The sequence below is a fragment of the Catharus ustulatus genome, chromosome 2, assembly GCF_009819885.2.
Source record: "Catharus ustulatus isolate bCatUst1 chromosome 2, bCatUst1.pri.v2, whole genome shotgun sequence".
In the NCBI taxonomy this organism is placed as follows: domain Eukaryota; kingdom Metazoa; phylum Chordata; class Aves; order Passeriformes; family Turdidae; genus Catharus; species Catharus ustulatus.
In genome coordinates this window covers 84829022-84849401 of record NC_046222.1, presented here as the reverse complement: position 1 = coordinate 84849401, position 20380 = coordinate 84829022, and the positions used below count along the sequence as shown (strand labels likewise).

General features: G+C 40.8%; 1 protein-coding gene across 1 annotated transcript in view; it reads right to left on the bottom strand.

Moving 5' to 3' along the window:
* PCCA (propionyl-CoA carboxylase subunit alpha) overlaps positions 1–20380 on the bottom strand; it is a 280797-nt gene that overhangs the window by 7051 nt on the left and 253366 nt on the right. The window contains exon 22 of the mRNA XM_033053042.2: positions 8801–8941. Coding sequence (XP_032908933.1) covers positions 8801–8941 — 141 coding nt within the window. The remainder of the gene's footprint in view (positions 1–8800; positions 8942–20380) is intronic.

Here is a 20380-nt window from a genome sequence, read left to right as displayed (position 1 = left end):
TGCTCTCATTGCACATGCACGAGCACCACAAAGACCATCCACACTCAGAGATAGGGCTCTTGAAAGCTCAGAAGCACGAAAAGACGGCGCACACCCGAGGGCATTGCTGCCGCAGGATCTTTGTGAATATGGTACACTTTCTGCAGACTTCTGTGCGTCATCGCATAAAGACTTAATGATTGTGACAGGACGTCTCCCATGTTAGGCTTACAAAATGGTCACAAGCCCCACAAGTCTTTCTGATAAACCCAATGGGCGCTGATGTATTTCCCCGCTCTCTGTCTAATTGGTGTAAAGTTTGCAGATCTGAATCACCGATCTTTTATCCAGCTTGCTGCGTCCTCTCCTTTGACATGAGGTCAGGGTTCACATTCGCATCCGATTATCGAAGTGGCACTCATTAACCGGCAGCCTGCCTCGCACCAAAATGAGTTCGCTGGAAGGGGAACTCGGCCCATTTACTCAGCAGATTTCAGCATTTTAAGGAGGCCTGAATGTCACACAGTATTGCTACGTTTTGAGGAGTTTCAGACATCTCCAGCTGATGATTAATTGTGAGTGATGGGAAATAAAATCCAGTAAAGCCAGCTGCTTGCCATGGTCGGCAAAATTACTATAATGGATATAGGCTGCCAATTTTCCAGTTTTACTGGCAAGTCTTCCAAGTGTAATTAAGGGAAGTTATAAATGATATGGAAATCTATCAAGTCCCATTTATTTTCAGAGGACTCTTTCCCCTGAGACTTTTATCTTCAAGCTTATAGTTTGCTTTGTTGTGCTAATGATTTAAACCACTTCTTATTTCTGATTAAAGCCCCCAATATCCTTCACAAGAAGTTAGAGCCACTTTATTCAGAAGGATTTAAAGAAACAGAAGCGTTTTTAAAGTTGTGTTTGTAAGCCATGCTGAGCTCCCACTTCCTCTGTGGAGGCATAACAGAGCATCCTCCATCTTAGGCACCTCACTGCCATCTGGATTTCCGCTTCTGACAAACTCTAGGGAATGGGGAAGATTTGGTGGGGGAGAAGGGAGAGAAAAGAGTGACTGAAAAAATAAAATTTTTAAAAAAACCACCACCAACAAAACCCCAACTTGCCTCCCAATCCTAAATCCTCCAAAAACAAAGATCGTAGGTGCTGCTTAGACACCAGGCATTTAGCACAGAGTGGTGTTGCTCACTAATGTTGTTTGATTTGGAATAAAAGCATGAAAATGATGTGCAAAGGCCTAAAATTGGAGATGTAAAGGATGACTGCACAGTATTCCATTTCTCAATTTCATCCTTCAGAGCCACAAAATGGGGGTGATACAGTTACTGGATGAGATTTACAGTAACAGCTGTGGTCTTCCCACACAAGGGAGGACCTTCTAATGGGCTAAGGTCTGTTTTGAACAGACGGGGAGTAGCAAAACAAGGTTCCCTATTAAGGGTTTGCAGTAATATTCCTGATAAAGAAAATGAGTAGTGGGAGTCAGATTGCTTTAAAAGACCTAAATCTCCTTTCACTGTTAAAAAAAAAAAAAAATAGAGCTATTTTAGAAAGTGCTAACTGCTAAATAAATGAAAGACATGTAAATGTAAGGGTTTGTTTTTTTCCTTAATCTCCTCCCCACAAACTGTAAAGAATGCATAGGAACCAGTGCCAGGGGCATATGGCTTTCTCCTGTGCTGAACATTCATACAAAAGACAGGTTCATCAGTCATTGGAGTATCTGGATAAAAAATTAGCTCCTGATGGATGGTATTTAGAGCTTACCTGCTGCTAGTACATTACCAGAGAAGCACAGGTTTTGAAACCCACATGACATTAGAAACTGCAGACCATGAAATACCCCACGTGCAGGCGCACTCATAATGTACGCCAGGTTATACAAAATAAGAAATAAGCTATTTAAACCCTCTGCCTAAAATTGGGCCCGCTGCAAGGAACCCTGGGTCAGCCCTACACAGGCCAATTAATGCACAGCATCTGCTGTATAGAAGCCGTGCATGAAGCACTTCCGAATGATTTCAGCAATTAAAAGAAAACTGTTTCCTGCCTGTTTTGACAGCAACTGTTTCAATGCAAGAGTGAGCACCAAATCATTGTGCGCAGCTGAAAAAATTAAGTCTCTTTTTTTTTTTATCTTGTGAAAAGGAGGTGGGAGGGATGAAGATTTCTTACGGAATCGGATCGTTCTTTTGTTGTCCGACATTCTGTGTTTTTCTGCCAAATTAGACAGAAGGCTCCGAGGGTTTACGGGGCCCTCTACAGTATCACCTTCTGGTGCACTGTGGCTCCCTAAAAAGACGGATCAATATCAACCCTGCTGATTTGCCTACAAAAGTGAAAATCCCTCAATTACATTTTTAAGACCATTATATTTAGAACACAGGTGCTCTGATGCGTAACATTTTTAAGGCTCTTGGAGCTGAAGTGGAAAAAAACAATGGCAGCCCTAAGCAAATATGAGCTTAGATTTGGTTAAAAGTGAAGTGAGAGTTGTATTTTATTGGTATCTCCTTCCTCATCTTTGGGAAGACACCAGTAAACATCACTCACAATTTCTACTATACCGCATCTTAAGTCCCTGTTGAGCCTTTTAAGTGAAAAGGAACAATGCAAGATAGCACGATATGAGAGTTATCCTCTCTTGTAGCCTTCTGCAAAATAATTGCAAACATGCATCTTGTTTATGCTTGTGCAAAAATCACTGAGTGAATTAAGTATGCATTCACTATTTATAAAGATACTGGGAATTTTGTTTGTTTATTTGTTGTTTAAACTTAGTCCATGCTAGTATCATTCCCTCCCCAGATTCTTTTCTCTCTGACTTGTTGGCAGTCTGGCAGCCAGCATCTAACAAGAAAACAAATCAAGAGGAATTGGATGAGCAACAATTGCAATTCCTTGGCATTGTCCATTACCATGTAAAATAATTAGTGCAAGTTTTCTCTTCTTTCCAAATTAACTTTGAAACCAGAGCTACAGAACAGCAAATATAATTAGCAGCAATTAATAGTATTTGACAAATCATTACTAAACTTTTTTGCCACACTCCTTTAACGAATGAATCTGAACATAACACATCCCACATCTTCTGACCTCTGACTAAAGGTCAGTGATGTCCCCCTGACAGCAATCAGCACTGGTCATTGCACTCCCACTTATCCAAAACACACTTCCCCAACTGCCTCTGTCATCCCAGGGTGCTGGGGAAGTGATATGCAGGCAGAGCACTTCTGGGGCTATTCTTCTGCTAACTCAGCCCAATTTGTATCAATCAACTTTTTTAGCAACAGCTAGAAAGTTGTTTAGTACTTGAAAAGGCAAAGTACACCAAAATAATAATAATTTTAAAATTGTATTAATTAATCTCAAGGCATTGGTAACATTTTTCCCCCTAGGAGGAAACTCTAATAATATTAGCTGTTTCTAACTCATCATCACAGGATTTCCTTCTTAATTACACTGTACTCAAACACAAATCTCAAACTGTCCAACTGCAAAAAATATATAGCAAAATATTTTTTCAAGTCAAATATAAAAAAAAGGATCAATACATTATGAACAATTATTATATTTTTTTTCAATGTAACCACAATTATTACTTGTGGCCCTGTGTAATAAGAATGATGAAATATTTGAATACTTTTACTCTGGAAATTATACAACCATGAAAAATATTTTCATTTCCTGTTTACCAACAGGGTTTTTTTCCCCCAAAAGATAACCCGAAAGAAAATTGTCAAATACATATAATCATAAAAACTATGTAAGGCTTGCGACCATATTTTGTCAAGTTTTCAAATTCCCTTCAACTGATAAGTGGAGTTTATATTTGCTCTGAAGAACAAGAGCAAGGAAAGGAGGGAAAGGGAAAGACAATAAAAGAAAAAAATGTCCACACACAAGAGAAAAGTGGTATTTTAATTAAATAATATCTCACTAAATTATTGATACCATATTTATCCAAATAGAATGTGAAACTTAAGCAAATACATTTTTACTGTTTTACCTGGATATTGCTTCTCTGCTATGAATTCCAATCAGTGTAAGATTAAAAAGGAGATTTTTAAATTATTTTTAAGATTTTGAGGTCTGAATGGCAAATACAACAATACATCAGGCAAAAACTGCCTGATGGTAACAGGTAAGGTTAAAACTTCACCTGTTCTTTCACAAGAATTAATGAAGTAGTAACAAACAGAATTTAGAAAGCTCTTTTGTTTGGGTTTTTAGTAGTGAGCATTTCAGCAGTAGAGGTCAAACAAAACTTTTTTTCCCATAGCACAAACTTCCCAAGGCTTGTGAGATGGAAAATCATGAATAAAGATTTTTTTTTAAAGCTATTCTTCTGAAGAATAACTAGAGAAATTGAAATAAAATGCATGCAACTGAACTGAAAGAAGAACACAATTCATAACTTTTTTCTTTAATTACTTTTAAAAGGTGGAAACACCGCAATGTCTTTTGTAAATTATACAACTAAAAAAGCAGCCTTCAAGTTACCCAGTTTTGAAATTATTGAGACAATTAGCATCTACATTTAACAGCTGACATTTTGGTGGGAAAAAATTCATCCCATGCAGTATTAACGCCCATGGCTACACTAGCATCAATCTGAAATCATGAGGAATTTTTATATGAGAAAACTACATTTAGAAAATGGCTTCAGTGGTGATAACTTCCAAAACCTGGAGTAATCTTAATCTACTGGAAAGAGGAAATTTAGAAATTTTGGTGAAAATAATTAATCATCCTCTTATTTTGGCCGTAGTCCTAAAAGACTCACTGACACTGGGGTGTTTACCCAGAGGTGCTTTCCTTTTACATATTTAAGTGTGGGGGGACTCATTAAAGAGATTTAGGGCAGCCAGGTATTAGGCATTAGCTTAGTAATGACACCTGTCCTGGCTAATGTTACTAAAAAGGAAAAACAACCAATAGAAACATACAGCTAAAACAAAAACACCTTCACATTCCTGACAGACAGAAAACTGAAAAAGCAAAAACTATGTTCATAGGTGAAAATATAGCAAAGGCTGCAAGTCAGCCAGAACAGCTAAGATCTTTCTTTATTGCTATGGACAGTTCAGACTACCAAATTTGGAATCAGCAGTGGGAGCACCTTGGATGTGTTTGCTTTAGGAACAACAACATTGCTTTACCTGTGCAACCATTAGGATCTAGATCTTTCCCTATTCCTGCACTTTCAGTGCACAGAATCCTACATGCACAAAAACCAAGCCAAACAACACAAAGAAGTATTTTCAAGTGCCTGCCTGTGTCCTGCCCTCTGAGTAAATAAAGGAATTTGTGCAGCTTTTGTAGTTTTTATGGTGCTGTCTTTGTGGTAGCTGTGGTGAGAGTAAAACCATGTGCAGTGTCTTCTTCACACTCTGGCATAAAAATCCTGCTGTGTGCTACCAGGGCTGGCTTGTGCTGCCACCAGGGTCAGCAAAAACAGAGTGAATTATTTGCCTGGACTCTTGAAGTCCAGTAGTTTCTCTGGCCCATGGCACCACGAGGAACCAAAAAGTAATTCTCCCAAAACCAAATTTCATCCTAATGCACACAATCATTAACAACTAGAAAACAAATACACAAACACCCTCATTCTCCAGTAAGGGATATATTTCCTATATTAATGGGACTGTGTTATCATGAGGAATGTAATCTAAATTTAAATCTTCTTTCCCTAAATAATATTAGCCTCCTTTCTAGTCAACCAGATTTCTGTTTCATTGTTTATGTTGCTTTCTGCTTCTGAGTGCCTTCATTGTGCTTCCAGGAATAACTGACTGACAACTAATTACAGTCTTCTGATCACATGAAGGAAAATAAAGAAAGTAGAAAGTAACTAAAACCCTAAAGAAATTGGCAGCATCACAAGTTCTGCTTCTCTCTAAATGACAAACAGCACTTCCCCACTGTGTTACTAAAATCTACAGATCATCTTACAGACAAAAGAAAATAAATTCCTTGCATATGCAATATCTTTTGGCAAAAAATGAATTGAAAACTGCTTATCAAACCAGCTGGATAGAGGATGCTCACGCAATCTTCTATCAGGCTTCATCAGACCAAAGTATTTCTCAGCAACAGCAGCCCAAAGAGAACACTGTGCCTCAAGTAAAAAACAATGACACATCAAGTGGGGACAACTAACCCAGAGACCAGCACTTCCCTCTCATTTGGCTACAGAAACGTGGAGAGGGACTAACAAACGCCATATGCTTTACCTGACCAGGCACAATGCCCTGGAGCTGAACTGTAGGCAACAAACACGAGTTTGCAGCATGGCCCGTCAGACAGGGATGAGGTGACCCTCTCTAGGTGCTTCTTCACCATTTGTAAAGTTACACCTGAAGGAGGGGGATGGCAGCTCGGCTCCCTGTGCTACTGACTGCTGAGGGTGCCTCTGTGAGCACAGGGACTGTGCTGCACCAACACTGTGCTGCACACCCACAGCTTGGGGCAAACAGTCTCAGAGCAGCTATAACCTGACAGCTTTACTGCTAGCAGCAGCAACACCTGAGGGGAAGGATGGACAACTACCTCGCGTTCTCCCGCTTTTCAGCTGTGCTGTTTTCACACACTGTGCAAATTTGAGCTGCCAAACCCAGTGGCAAGCAGACAGAATAGGAGCGACTTAAATTCCCATTCCTCCAGCTCACTAAAGAAATCAGATTTTTTCCAAGCAGTGGAACAAAAAGAGCTGTATTTATCAAGGAGCTACAGTTCCCTGCCCATCATGCCTTCAGCAGCTGTAGTGGGTGAGCTGGGTTCTGACAGACAGCCAAGACGTGTAATCTGAATCCCACCATCCCACTGCTCATTCAGCGCCGAGAGCTGATGTTACCCTCCTTCCCTTGCTGGCTCGCTTTTTTTTTTAACGTTTTGACACTAGTCCTGAAAAGGAAGGATTTAAGTTAAACCCTTTTCAGTAACGCAAATGTGTTTTTTGCAATTAAAGCCACACAATTAGCAATGACAAGCTCAGGTCAGCAGAACATAGATTATGCTGCTCAAATGCTCTGCCACTCAGTGCCTCCAGCAAAAAGCTACAGGAGAGGAGAAGAGAAAAAAGAAATCTCACACACATTATTTAACAACTTGTGCTCTGATGTACAGCACCACTTGTAGATTTGTGGAGGGAGGTTCATTTATTTATTTACTTAAAATCCCTTAGGCTCTGGCCTCTTTCTCCACTGATTGTATTCCTTCAAGACAACAAGAACTATTATTCAGGGCAAGAAGGCTGGTAACATTTAGAATTTACTTCTCAAAAATAAATATTAAACAAATTTTTAAAGTCTCAAAATCCTTGACTTAAAAATGTTTCCCTTAATTCTTCACAAAAAGAAAAGTATTGGCTTATGAGCTCCCTCATTCAGCCACTTGTATTGCCTGAGACAAAGAAAACGGATTCCTCTGTCCATGTAATGACATAAAGAATAATTTTAATTGAATACTGTTCTTTTGTTTTAAAGTATTTAAATTGTGTGTGTGCATGTATAGATCATAAGAAAGCTAAGTGTAGAAGGTAAAAGAATTTCTAATTTCTTACCAGCTTAACTTAGACCTGTTACCTCTGAAATGTCTTTATTTGATTACTACAAACATTTGCACCTACAGATCTTTTATAGTAACATGGTGACTCTGTTTTCCCTGTACACAGACAGAAACAAACATATATTTTAAAACCAAAGGTGGTACCATAGAAAAATGTAAGCAAATATACCATTTTGCCAGCATGATTGATGACTGCCACCTAATAAGTGCGATGCTGATTTTGAATTTCAGATCTTGATCACATTTTTGAATTGTTTTTCAAAAAAAGCTAGGTTTCACTGCCATAAATTATGAACCCTGTGACTGAAGCTTCTGTTTGTATTTAAGTGCTACATACATGTTTATGGGATCATTTAACTGACAACAGTACTTTAAAATTAATATGCACAATCTGATTCAAATATTCCTGTATCTGTAATCACTCCCTTGTTTTCAATGGTTATGAGACATAAGGGCCTCGATCTTAGAAACAACAAATTATACAATGTGGTAGAATTTCATATAAAGCTGAGTTCAAGTCTGTTTATATACAACTTTAAAACAAAGATTTGTTTCCAACTCAATGTGAGGTAAAGAACACTGGAAATCCCCAGACTAGCTACAGTATAATCCCTCACCCTTCTGTATGGCAAGTTTATTCCTTCTGCAAGACAAGAAGACTACCATATGAGCCTGGAAATTCCCAGCACAGAATTCCCAACTCATGTGTCTTCCAAAATGATAACACAGGGCTTCTCAAAAAAAAAAAAAAAAAAAGGGGGTAAAGTTAAATATCTGTCCCATGTCCCCTTTTTTCCTAGCAATATTTTCATTACTTCAGGGCAGAAAATCAACAATTTCCTCTTGCTAGCACTAACAAGATATAGATACAGATACACACACACACATATACACACTGAGGTGAATTTACCCACAATTTTCTCCCTTGTACCTGTCCTCCCCGTCATGGGATGCACAACCAAGCTTTGAGTTTCTGCTGTGGATTTTTCCTTTCAAAGGCAGTTTAATCTGAATTGGTTTTCCTTATTAGTTTTTATAATTTAAACTAAAAATAGCATCCTTCAGCCCACTTTATTCTACAGGTGATTTTTAAAAAATAAAAGAAACAAAACCAAGACAACAACAACAAAAAAAAAAAAACCCCACAGCAAACCATGTGACTTGTAGTTTCAATTGCACCAAGGCAAAATTTCTGTGGGATAGATAATGAAAATGCAGATATATAGATCACATTTCTTACCATGTCCCCAGGCTTGACAGAAACTGCCACCACTGTTCCAGGCATGGGAGATCTCAAAATGCTGGAGGTGTCCTCTGCTGCTTTCTCTGGCATGTATTTGCTCAGCTCTGCAGCAACCTTCGTCAGTATTTGCAATTTGTACTAAAGAATAGAAAGAGGACTGGTTTAGAAAACTTTACCTCGGTGAATTCCAGTCAATACCCTTCATTATTTTATGCCATGTTTTTATGAAATACATCTGTTAGCTGTTCTTCACAGGAGTGTCTAAAAAACACTGTTTGAAATCTTTATTTGGGGTTTCATTTTCAGGATGTAGAAAGAAAAATATGCAACCCCAGTCTGCAGCAAAGTGCACATAAAACCAAAGAATCAAGTACAGTAAAGAGATGTTGGACTCATTTTAAAACTGGGGGTAGGGAGGAGAGATGCAAATTTAAAAACAGAAATGCCCTTATGCTTGCTGCACATTATCTTTGGTGGATAAGGAATAGTGAGGGATTCTTTCCCAGTACAGTGATGAATTGGAAATCGACCTTTTGGGAAAGTCTGCCAGACTTTCATTGACATGACTGATCTTAAACATTGTTCACCTTTTAAACATTTCATTTTTGCTATGCATTTAACGTTTGAAGTTAGCAATTTGCTCGGATTTTGCAATTAAAACCTATTAACTCAATTTCAATCCTGATTTTTCATGCGTAAGCAGAACAATCAAACGTTGTTGTATTGAGTATGCTCTATCTGCAATAAAATCCATCCAGCAGCCTTTACCTACCTGGAGAAAGCATTGTTTTCTCTAGCATGTTTTACAGCAATTAAAAACAGAGGGGAATATGATGACCCTCAGGTGAGAGCATCCCTTAGAACGAAACCCTTCGGAAGGCATATAAATGTTGCCTAAAGTGATTTCGGCCCCAGGGCTTTGAGTTTTTAAAAGCTTGCCATCGCTTGGTGAGCTCCCCGGCCCCGGACGGACGGACGGACGGACGGACGGACGGACGGACGGACGGGAGGCAGCGCACGGAGCCAGTAGATGGCAGCAGGTCTCTGTGTGACACTCCCGCCTCGCCAGGGCACAGCGAGCGAGGGCCAGCACCGCGCTTCATCAATAATTTAAACAAAGCTTTTCATCAGAAGCATCCGGCGGGCGGCATTTACAATTCAAATGCGTATTTTGCTGATGTAAAGTTCAACACCTTGCTTGGAACAGTATGTTTTCCTCCAAAACAATTAGCTATTGTTTTATTAACAATAAAATGTCTTTACTTTTCATTTTTACATGGACAGAAAAAATCCGATATCCTTATGGTGAAGGTAAAGGGGACTCTACCTTCTGCTTCTGTAGGAAGCAGAACAAGGTATTTAGAAATACAAGCAAAAGGTGATTAACTCTGCAGTGACACCTTTAAAATGCAGCTTTCAAAGCCGAATTAAAACAATGTAAGGGAAGATTACCGCCCTCCATAAATGGTGTGTGGACACACAAGGTGTTGTGAGATCATCGGCGCAGCCATTCACTCGGAAATACTCCTAACTAGAAATAGAGGCAAATAGTTACATTGGCCGACCCTGCCACCACAGCCCAGCAAGGGCAATAAAACACCACAGCAGTGCTCCCTGAAGCTCTAAGTGGTACCCAAAGATTTGAGGACCCATTCCCAGCCATCGGTCACAATCGCCGTGGCTCAGGGAAACCAGTCCCATTTGGTACACAGAAAGCAGATTTAGCTCCAAGCCTCCTGCAGGCATCATCGTGGCGATTCAGACCGTGGCAGTCACAATTTGCAGCCCAAAACACAGGCAGCTCTGTCTCAGCTCAAGGCACCAGTGCACGATGCTCTCATGGTGGCTCCTCTTCCAGCCACCAGCAAGGCACACGTGTGCGAGCAGACACGGACACACGCTCCCAGTGTAGGGACAGGGCAGGCGATGCCTATAGGAGAACTGGTGACACAAACTGCAAATAGAATTGCAGCAGCGTGACAAGTCAAATAATAACATCTTATGCATGTTTCTTTACTCTTGAGTGTCTGTTTTGCAATCAAGACGTACAAGTGTCTGCCAGTTTCTGAAGGATATGATCCTTAAGTGAAATTACTGTGCAAATAAAAGCTTTTTACTCCTATTAAAATTCATCTGAGTCATAAGTGGCAAGGAAAAAAAGCTTGCAGAGTGTATTCTGCTGTCAATCCAATAAACATTCTGTGTAGAGGGACTATTTATCAAAGATAAATTGTACTTAAAAGTCCTTCATTAAATCTATGGGGGGGAATATAATTACAACAAATTGCACAGTTTCAGTATCCATGGTTAGTGTCTTCTTTGCACTCAGAGTTTGAAAATAAATTTAAAAAAAAAAATGAAAGAAAAAAGGAAGAATGCAGAAATAAGTTACATTTGTGGACTGTATTGTTGCCTCTTGCAAGAGACTATTTTGATATGATTTCAAAGATTAGGTTTAGATGTCATTTAGTTTTTTAAGTCACATTAACACTCCTGAGCTGCCCAATTTCAAAATTTAAACTTGAAGAGAAAGCCAGACTTTCTGCATTCATCTAGGTTACAGTATTTCACAGGGGTTGAAATACAGAATTCCCTATGCACTTTGCAACATTCAACAGCGAGGGAAAAACACATTCCTCAGTATGCTGCACTTTAAAGCTCAGTTCTCCACACCAAGCTAAAATATCCCTAGCAAACATTGTTTTTACTATCTTTATAATTTTCATATCTTTTAGATTCCTTTCTCTGCAGGACTCCTGCTTTGCTTGGAGTGAGATGTAAGAGTCAGTACTCTCAAAGCTTTAAAACGTAGGTCTTTGTTATTGATGAGCTGTTCCTTTTCCTTTTGTATTTGTTTATTGTTCTTTAGTCTGTTTGGGGGATAAGCAAGTTACTGTAATCAAAAAGTAAAAAATAACAACAGTAAACTTCTGGGGAAAGGCCTTTTTTGGCACAGTTGGTTCACTAATGACCTTTCGGAATATAAAAAGACATAGCCACAAAGAAAGGTTCCTTCTCTAGGATTACCTTTGATGTATTTCTGCTGCTGGCTGGACCCCACTAAATACCTGCATAAATATCCCTTTGTGATGCTGCTACTTATCCCTGGAGATGAGCTGTGGAGCGGGGTGCAGGGTGCTGCTCACCCTACCGGGTGAGAGCCACAGGACCTGCCCGCCAGTGCTGCCACAACAAAGGCAATTAAGAAAATACCACGTATTTTCATTACATGACAAACGCTGCTGCTATGCCTTTGATTTAGCGAGAACAATGCTGAACATAGGAAGCAGAAGTTTTGATATGCTGCTAACCAAGTGCGGATGAGGTTCTGATTTTCTTCCTTTACGCTCAGAAGGAGGAGGAGGAGATGGGAGAAAGAAGGGGGCGTAAATTGGGGAAGGTTGTTAACTTTGGGTTATAAATAGAGACCAGGAGGTTTCCACTGGCCTAAACCAGAAGAAACATTTGTTGGAGTCATAAATAGATTGCAGGTGGACCCTGAGAGCAGGGAAATCTGCTAGCCATCAGGTCTGTGCTGATGAGTAGTTGTCACCAGCCACTGCTCCACTCCACAGGGTTTCAAAGCCCAATTCCGCCAGCCAAAGTAAAGTCAATAAAGCAGTACCAAAAGGAGCCATACAGCTTTTGATGGCACAAAACAGGTGTTTCTTTTCCACCAGACCACGGGACTCCACAATCAGTTGACAAAAATTATAATAGGGAAAAGTGATGTTACTTAATAGTTTTCTAAGGACAACAGCATCCTGTCCTACCTCTCTCACTAAATGAACTGGATGTTTATGTAATGCAAAACTACCACTTACAACCAAATCTCCATGACCAAATCTCCAAAAATAAGAGCACAAAAGGTGCAGTAATAGCAATACAGGGTCGAAGAGGCAGGGGGTAGCGGGGGGAAGAAAGCAAATACAGTGGAAGTTATACCTTGGGTTTTGTGGATTTTTTTTTGTCAGTACATTCCCTACTGATCCCCCCAAGTCAGTAGACTAGTAGACTGATCGCTACACAAAAAAAGATGGCCAAGGCATATCTCACCCCATCTGTGCTTAAAAATGAGTTCTGTAGTTTGCACAGATATGGTTCCCTCACCATATATATCGGAATATTGCAAATCTTCACTAAAATGCTCAAAATTGCACTCTGTTACATCTCACATTAGTTTTTTAAATATGATCTTCCCTGCACACTGGAAACTCATGTCCCCAGAAGCTGTAAATGTTCAAACTCCATTGGAGATTTTATAGAGTAATCACTACCCATATGTTACTTACGTTAGTGTTTGGACTGCTGACCAGATGTGGATTTTCAGTATGCTTTACCCAAATGTTCAACCATGTTTTTCAAATGCCTGTCATTCCTGTGGTCAGAAGGGTGAAAATGTGACGTTGCTCAGATTTCAGTAGAGAAATTGTCTGCTGTGTGTCTTCATTATTTTCACTAGCCTCACAGTCTCTGGTTTGGAGCCAGTGAAATGTATTAACTGTGGTCACATAATTTCCCTTCAGCATTCCCAATCCATATCCTGCCTCAAGTCACTTCACTGTTGTCACCTGTGGTTTGACGTCACCAATTCACATGGAGTATATTATTCAGTATTCAGTGGAAGCAACACCAAGCAATGTTCCAGTTCCAAACACAATGCCCTTTTTATTAACCATTATACACGTCAACATCATGACCATACCCTTGCTTAGATTTCCACCACAGCATCTAAGCAGGAAAATGATGCATTTATTCCGTATTACTCAAGGATGTCAGACACCATCTTCTTTCAGAGTCAAGGATGCCTTACTGAACAAGGAGAAAAAGGACATTTTGCAAATCACAGAGGCTTTTTTCCCTGAACTCTGAGTCCTAGAGCTAATTTGCTTCCACAGGGTGGTGGTGAGGATTGGCATTAACACCTGCACAAAATAACAGCACTTTTAGTCTGATGGAGGAGCAAACACTCAAACTGCTACAGAGACAGCTGATGAAAAAAATAACAGTAAGAAAAATCTCGAAACAGTCACAAAAATCATGAGCCTCTAGTAGCAGCAAAAGGGAAAGAAAACCGAGAGAAGCCTCACCAGAACCCAGCAGAAACTTAATTAGACTTGTAACTCAGCCACATTTCCCACTTCCCATTCTTGTGTGATACACAATTGACACTCTAGAGAAACCTACCAAGGGTTAAAGCCATGCAAAGAATAGCAGCATCCCTCTGCTGCACACTGGGGCTGAGTGGGCAGAGGTGGGAGCTGACAAGCGGACACAGTCGGACACAGGCGGACACAGTCAGACAGCTGGACACAGTCAGACAGCTGGACACAGCCAGACACAGCCTGACAGGCGGACACAGTCAGACATAGCCAGACAGCCAGACACAGCCGGACAAGCGGACACAGCCAGACAGCCGGATACAGCCAAACAGGCGGACATAGCCGGACATAGCTGAACAGCCAAACACAGCCGGACACAGCTGGACAGTCAGACACAGACGGACACAGCTGGACAGCCGGACAGCCAGACACAGTCGGACACAGCTGGACAGCCGGACACAGCTGGACAGCCAGACCCAGACGGACACAGCTGGACAGCCGGACAGTCGGACACAGGCGGACACAGCCGGACAGCCGGACAGGCAGACACAGCCGGACACAGTCAGACACAGCCGGACAGCCGGCGCTGTGGCCCAGTCAGCGGCACGGGGAGCCGCAGCTGCTGCTGCTGTAGCAGCGCCTTCGCACAGCGCTTTGACAACTCCATCAGCGCAGTCTCAAGGTAGCTGTCAATCAGGATGCATCATTTAATACAACAGCACACTAAGGATTTTCTCCTACAACCCACATGACAGCATATCTACAGCTCTATTTATATCAGTGCCCGGTTGTGTTTACAATGCTGTTGTAATTAGAAAAGATGCAACAGGCAGCAATATTATTCAGATTCCCATTTTGCCATGCTGCCGTGTAAAGTGCGATCTTGCTTCACAGAGTCATGCTAAATGACAAAAGCGCTATTTTCTTCAGTCTCTGTGCTCAGACAGCACTTCATTTGCAGCTATCTATAATTAGATTAATGGTGTAGTGCCATACAAAGCAGGCCCACTTCACATCAGATAGCATATGAATTAGGACAAACACTTATTTCAATTCCAGGCAGAGAAAGCAGTGACTGGGGTATTTAGCATACCCTTTATGGTGGAATGAGATGTTAATTGTGTACCATTACCTCTAAACTGCTTGCTTGTTGTATAAATCACTGTGCTAATTGATGCAGAGATAGAAACGTAGCCACAGGCAAGAAAGCAACGGAATGAGAGCTGAAGATGGTGGATAAAGGATTATCGGGTACAACCATATGGAGATGAGATTCCTTTGAAACCTGCCCACAAGCAGTACTAGTATGAACTACAGGAGGGAAACCCAGCACGGATGCATAAGGAAAAATATATATATTTTTAAATTATATAGTTTTAATCATTGTTTCAGAACAGAATCTTAGAAGAGAATCCAAGCCAAGCAGAAAACTGAAGAATAAATGTGTGCAATGAACTTCAACACATGCTTCCACAAGACAAGTAGCAGGCTGAGCCTGGCCTGGGAACAGGCATCACATTGCCTGGATTTTGGGGGCCTGAGTTAATCAGTAACACTTGCAAACTATGCAAAGCAGATGTTCCCCTGACCCAACTGAGGACTAGAAATGCTGGCTCTGCAAAGAGAAATGCCTGTGCAAAAATAAAACACGATTTTAAAAATTAAAAAAAAAATAAAAGGCAAAACCAACCAAGACATTTAAGTGGCTACTGATAAGCTAAATGTCCTAATGAGGAGGAAGAAGGAAAGCAGCTTTACATACCTGTAGTAAAAATTATTCATATTCTGGCCCGTGAATATCCAGACAAGAAAACTCATATAAATCTCCCGGCATGTAGTGCACAAACAAGAGGAGAATCTCTCAGAAGTAACAACTAGCTGTGTCAGCACCAGGACTATCAAGGCCTGTTTTTTCTCAGATGGGGTTTGTAGATCTTTGTCATGTAAAACACCATTACAGCTGTGGGGTATTCTCAGCTGCACTCCCCAGTTCGCATTCTCTCATCTTAAAAAACTGGGCTTTAACCAAACTCTCTGACCACACTCCCTACCACACAGAGTTGCAGCTTCCTCCTCCAATTTGACACATTACATTCAATAAACAGGTTGGACCATAATGTTTTTGGGATTCTTCCTTCTCTAATATGCTTGGCTGAAGTCCACCAGGTGAGTCAAAGGTACTGCCAAACCAGAGAACAAACACACTGAGCCTTCGGCATGCCTGCCTCAGCCTTAGTTTCCTAAAAACAGCATTAAAAAATGAAGATGAGCTACAATACCACCTTGAACACATTCAAGGACAAGCTAGCTTGGTGATGAGCTCACCTTTGAGTTATGCTTATTCCCCCACAGACACTTCAAATCTGTTTGGAATCATTTTTATTCTGCAAAAGAGTGGCTCTAGTACACCTGCTGGAGTCAACACCACAGCACTCTACACCTAAATCCCCCCTTTCCCCTCTGCCCTCCAAATTATTGTATGAACTTTTTTTTTCAGTTTCTTTTTCAGAAAACTTGGTTGGACTTGTACACAGCTAAGACTTAGTTTCACACTTTGATCACTAAAAGAATGCCAGTAACTAAAATACTACACAAATGTTCTGTTCTAAGAAAATGAATTTCCTTCTCTTGCAACAAGATACCTGAGAGCAAGTGCTGACTTTCAGCCACAAGCTCTAAGATCTCAGTACAGGGAAATAAATTTCCAAAAAGTACAAGGTATCTTCCCCTTGAGTGTTCCCACTACTCCAGGGTTTGATATTGCCTTAGTTTAAAAGAGCAAAGAGAATGCATTATGTCTGCTAGACACCTCAGTCTCCTAAGTTTCATTAAAAAGAGTGAGATGCTAGATTTTCCAAGCTTGTTTTTAATTTTATTTTGGAACTACTTGTTTTTCCTACACATGGCACCTAATTATTACTTGGGGCTTGAGGTTCAAGTGTGAATTATTACTTGGGGTGGGAGTGTTGCAGCAGTGTCTACTGACTTCAGTTCCCAAAGAAATACACATAACAAACATATATGCAGATGTGTACCCATGTATATAAAGGAGGGCTTTGGGGTGGACAGTTACCCATTACAAATAAGCAGGACTAATGTACAAATTACTGCTTGCTGCAAAAATCAAGTGAATAGCAGAGGAGAATCATGCACTGGCTGATGAAGTGCTTCAGTCACTCTGTGAGGAACCTTTAGATTATTTCCAATGCAATAAACCAAACAGGATTAAGCAGAGTGATGGTAAAGATATTTTGAAATTACAATAGAGTTCCACAGTTTTAGATTTTGGTCACCAGACATACTAGTCTGAGGATATCCTCCTTTATCACTAAAGCTTACAATTTTAGGGAAACTCTAGCTACATCTGGACAACCAAAGGGACCCAAGAAATAGAAATAAATGGTAACAGAAAAATGCCCCTGTGTTGACTACTTTGAAATAACACCTCCCAAGTGTGCGGCTGGTTGACGTAAATGGAAATGCATTGAGGAAAAGAGCTGTGAAGCTGTGTAACAGTCCTGTTCCTAATCATTAATCACTTTTTTTAGGCCATTTAAACTAGCCCATTAGAGCCTGCAGCAAAATGCCAACACTCCCATCACTTGCATGTCAGCAGTGCTGGTGTTAACAGGAGAAAATATATGGTTTCTATGACTGTGCCCCAGTTCTACAGCATTTGCTACTTTTAATTGAAAGAGGCAGTTAAACACAAGGTAAATCATTCAGTTAGCTAAGCTGTTTAATAACACATAATTGATAATGTCAATATGCTACAGTGACATAATGCATCACTTTCATCACCCTTATGCTTCAAATACGGTCAACTTATATTTCAAACATTTACTTTAAATCTGCTATTTAATGACAAAGCTGGGGAGAATTGCCCTGAGTACCACATGTGGACCACAGGTAAAACACACACCACTGCCTCAACTCATCTGTAGGTTGGTAAGAAACGAGTTTCTACCACAGCACTTGCAACTTTGAGAAAATGGTTTGGTTACATTATTAGTGACTTGATTTACACCTCAAAACACCAGAAGTTCCTACTGTAATAATTTTTATTTCTCTGATAAAGTATGTTGAAAAAGAGCATGAAAATATCTGCACAAGAAAAGCAACTACAGTAATTTCATGACTACAAGGTGCACCCTTTTGACTAAAATTTTGGTCTGAACCCGGAAGTGCGTCTTCTAGTCCGGTGCGCCTTATATAATGTACAAAGTTGCGAAATTTGCAAACCTGGACGTGAGAGCTGCAAGCCGAGTCAGGAACCACGGGAGCCGCGGCCGCCGGGCAGGGGGACGCCAGGACGCGGCGCGGCTGCCGGTCAGGGGGACGTGGGGGGAAGCAGCAGCATCGCCGACGGCAGGGAAGCGGCGCAGCCGCGGGGAAGTGGGAAGAAGCGACGTGGCTGCTGCCACTGCCGCAGACAAGCGGCGCCGCTGTGGGGAAGCAGCAACAAGCACCGCTGCGGGAAAGTGGCAACAAGCGCCGCCGGCGCCGGCCGGGGGGAAGCCGGGACACAGCATGGCTGCGCGGTGGGAGCTGGGAGCTGTGCCAGCTGACGCCGGGGGTGGGTGGGAGTGCCAGGGCCCGCTGCACAGGGAGGGCACCTGGGGCTGCATTTAAAGGCTACACCGATCTTTGAAAAATGTTTGCAAATTGAGCACCTGCCAGTAATTCGTTACTGTGTTGCGCGCTGCGCGGCTCCTCACTGCAAAAAAAAAGTGCGCCTTATAGTCCGGTGCGTCTTATATGATCTACAAAGTTGCGAAATTTGCTGACTCCCGGGGGGTGTGCCTTATAATCTGGTGTGCCTTACGGTCACGAAATTACTGTACTTGTTTTCTGAAATGTGTCCCAATCCTGCAGGCTTTTGCCTAACCTTTCTCATGTAACCAGGCCAACAGCAGCCATCGGGACTGCTTTTCAGTATAAGGCAGTTCACATGCTCATGTTTACAAAATCATACCCCATAAACATAGAGTATGATCTAGAGTAGGAAAAAATATATCTAGTAGCTATGTACAGACAGTTTGGTTAAACATGACTAACCCTAATAGATAATACTAGGGTTTTTTACCATGTATTAATTTTAAAATAAATTTTATTTCTACAAGTATTTAAAATGGCAAGAACACTTGACCTGTTTATTTTATGTAACAATAAAAATGTAACCACTGACAAGAACCATGCAATTGGTTCTGCATTGTGTAGCAGAGAACACCCAGATGGCTGCACAATGGGATGGGGTTTTGGTTTCACTTTTCAAAAAAAATACACCTCCCTAAAAAAAGTCAACAAAAAAACAAAGCACAACTACCCCCCCACCAAACAAACAACCAAGCCAACCACTTTAGTGACCACTGTTACAGGATGCATACAGGAAAAGGTGAGGGGTAGACCCAGTAGTAGTAAGCAGTATTAACTGTATTAACATATAACTGATATTATATTCTGAATAATCTGAATCTTCATGTAACTATACCTTCTACAGTTACCTGCAGGTAACTATAATATTTGCTTGCCCTGAGATTTCAGCTGTACCACAGACAGCATGGCTAGAAAGGCTCAGTATTCTGAAAATAAAAACATGCAGCCTCATAAGTAGCCACTTGCCCTGCTCCTGTTATTACCCTTGGAAAGTAGCTGTAGAGGTAGAGGCAATATCACCACCTACAACTACATCTTTAGGTCTTTCAGAGAGAAGTTTGATTCAGTTGTCCTGGAGTTCACTGTCTGAGGAGTAATGCAGATGTCCCCAACTAACAAAGGCTGCCATGAGCTGCACTGGCTACAGGTGACTAGAGATTTGGTTGTATGTCTTGACATAGTAAAACTTATTAGAGTAAGAGACTCTCACAACAATAAAAAGCAAGTCCACTGATAATAAATGGCACAAGGTTCACAAAAGCAACCTGTAGAGTCTGGTGTGACTAAAGACCAAGGTAATTACTTATAAAAAGGGAAAAGCCAAAGATGTGTACTAAAGTATCAATTACATAGCAAAACCTGTAGGACATTTACTACTTTTCACTTTGATTCCTTTTGGTTAACTACAAATTTGTAAGCTATTCAATAAGTTTACTTTTTGAAGTACCTTTTGAAAAGTGCTATCTGATTTGAGCATAACATATCCTCATTAGAAAAAAAAACAACCTAATGAGTAAAATTCATTTACAGAAAGGTCAAGCAAATGCTGCTTCATTTGTAGATACCAATGTTTTTTCCCCTCTGGATGGCCAGGATATAGTAAATGTTTGACTCCCCTTCAAGTTCAGCACTACTTTTGGCACTAACTTAAATGGAGGAAAAAGCAGAGCAGAGAGAGGTCTTTCATTCACTGTGAGGACACCTACAACCACAGGGAACATTTAGATGGACCTTAATTCCCACTGACTACAAAAATTATTTTAGTCTGTACACTTCATAGGGAGAAAACTGCAGAGCAAACTGCATTCTTTCACAGCTT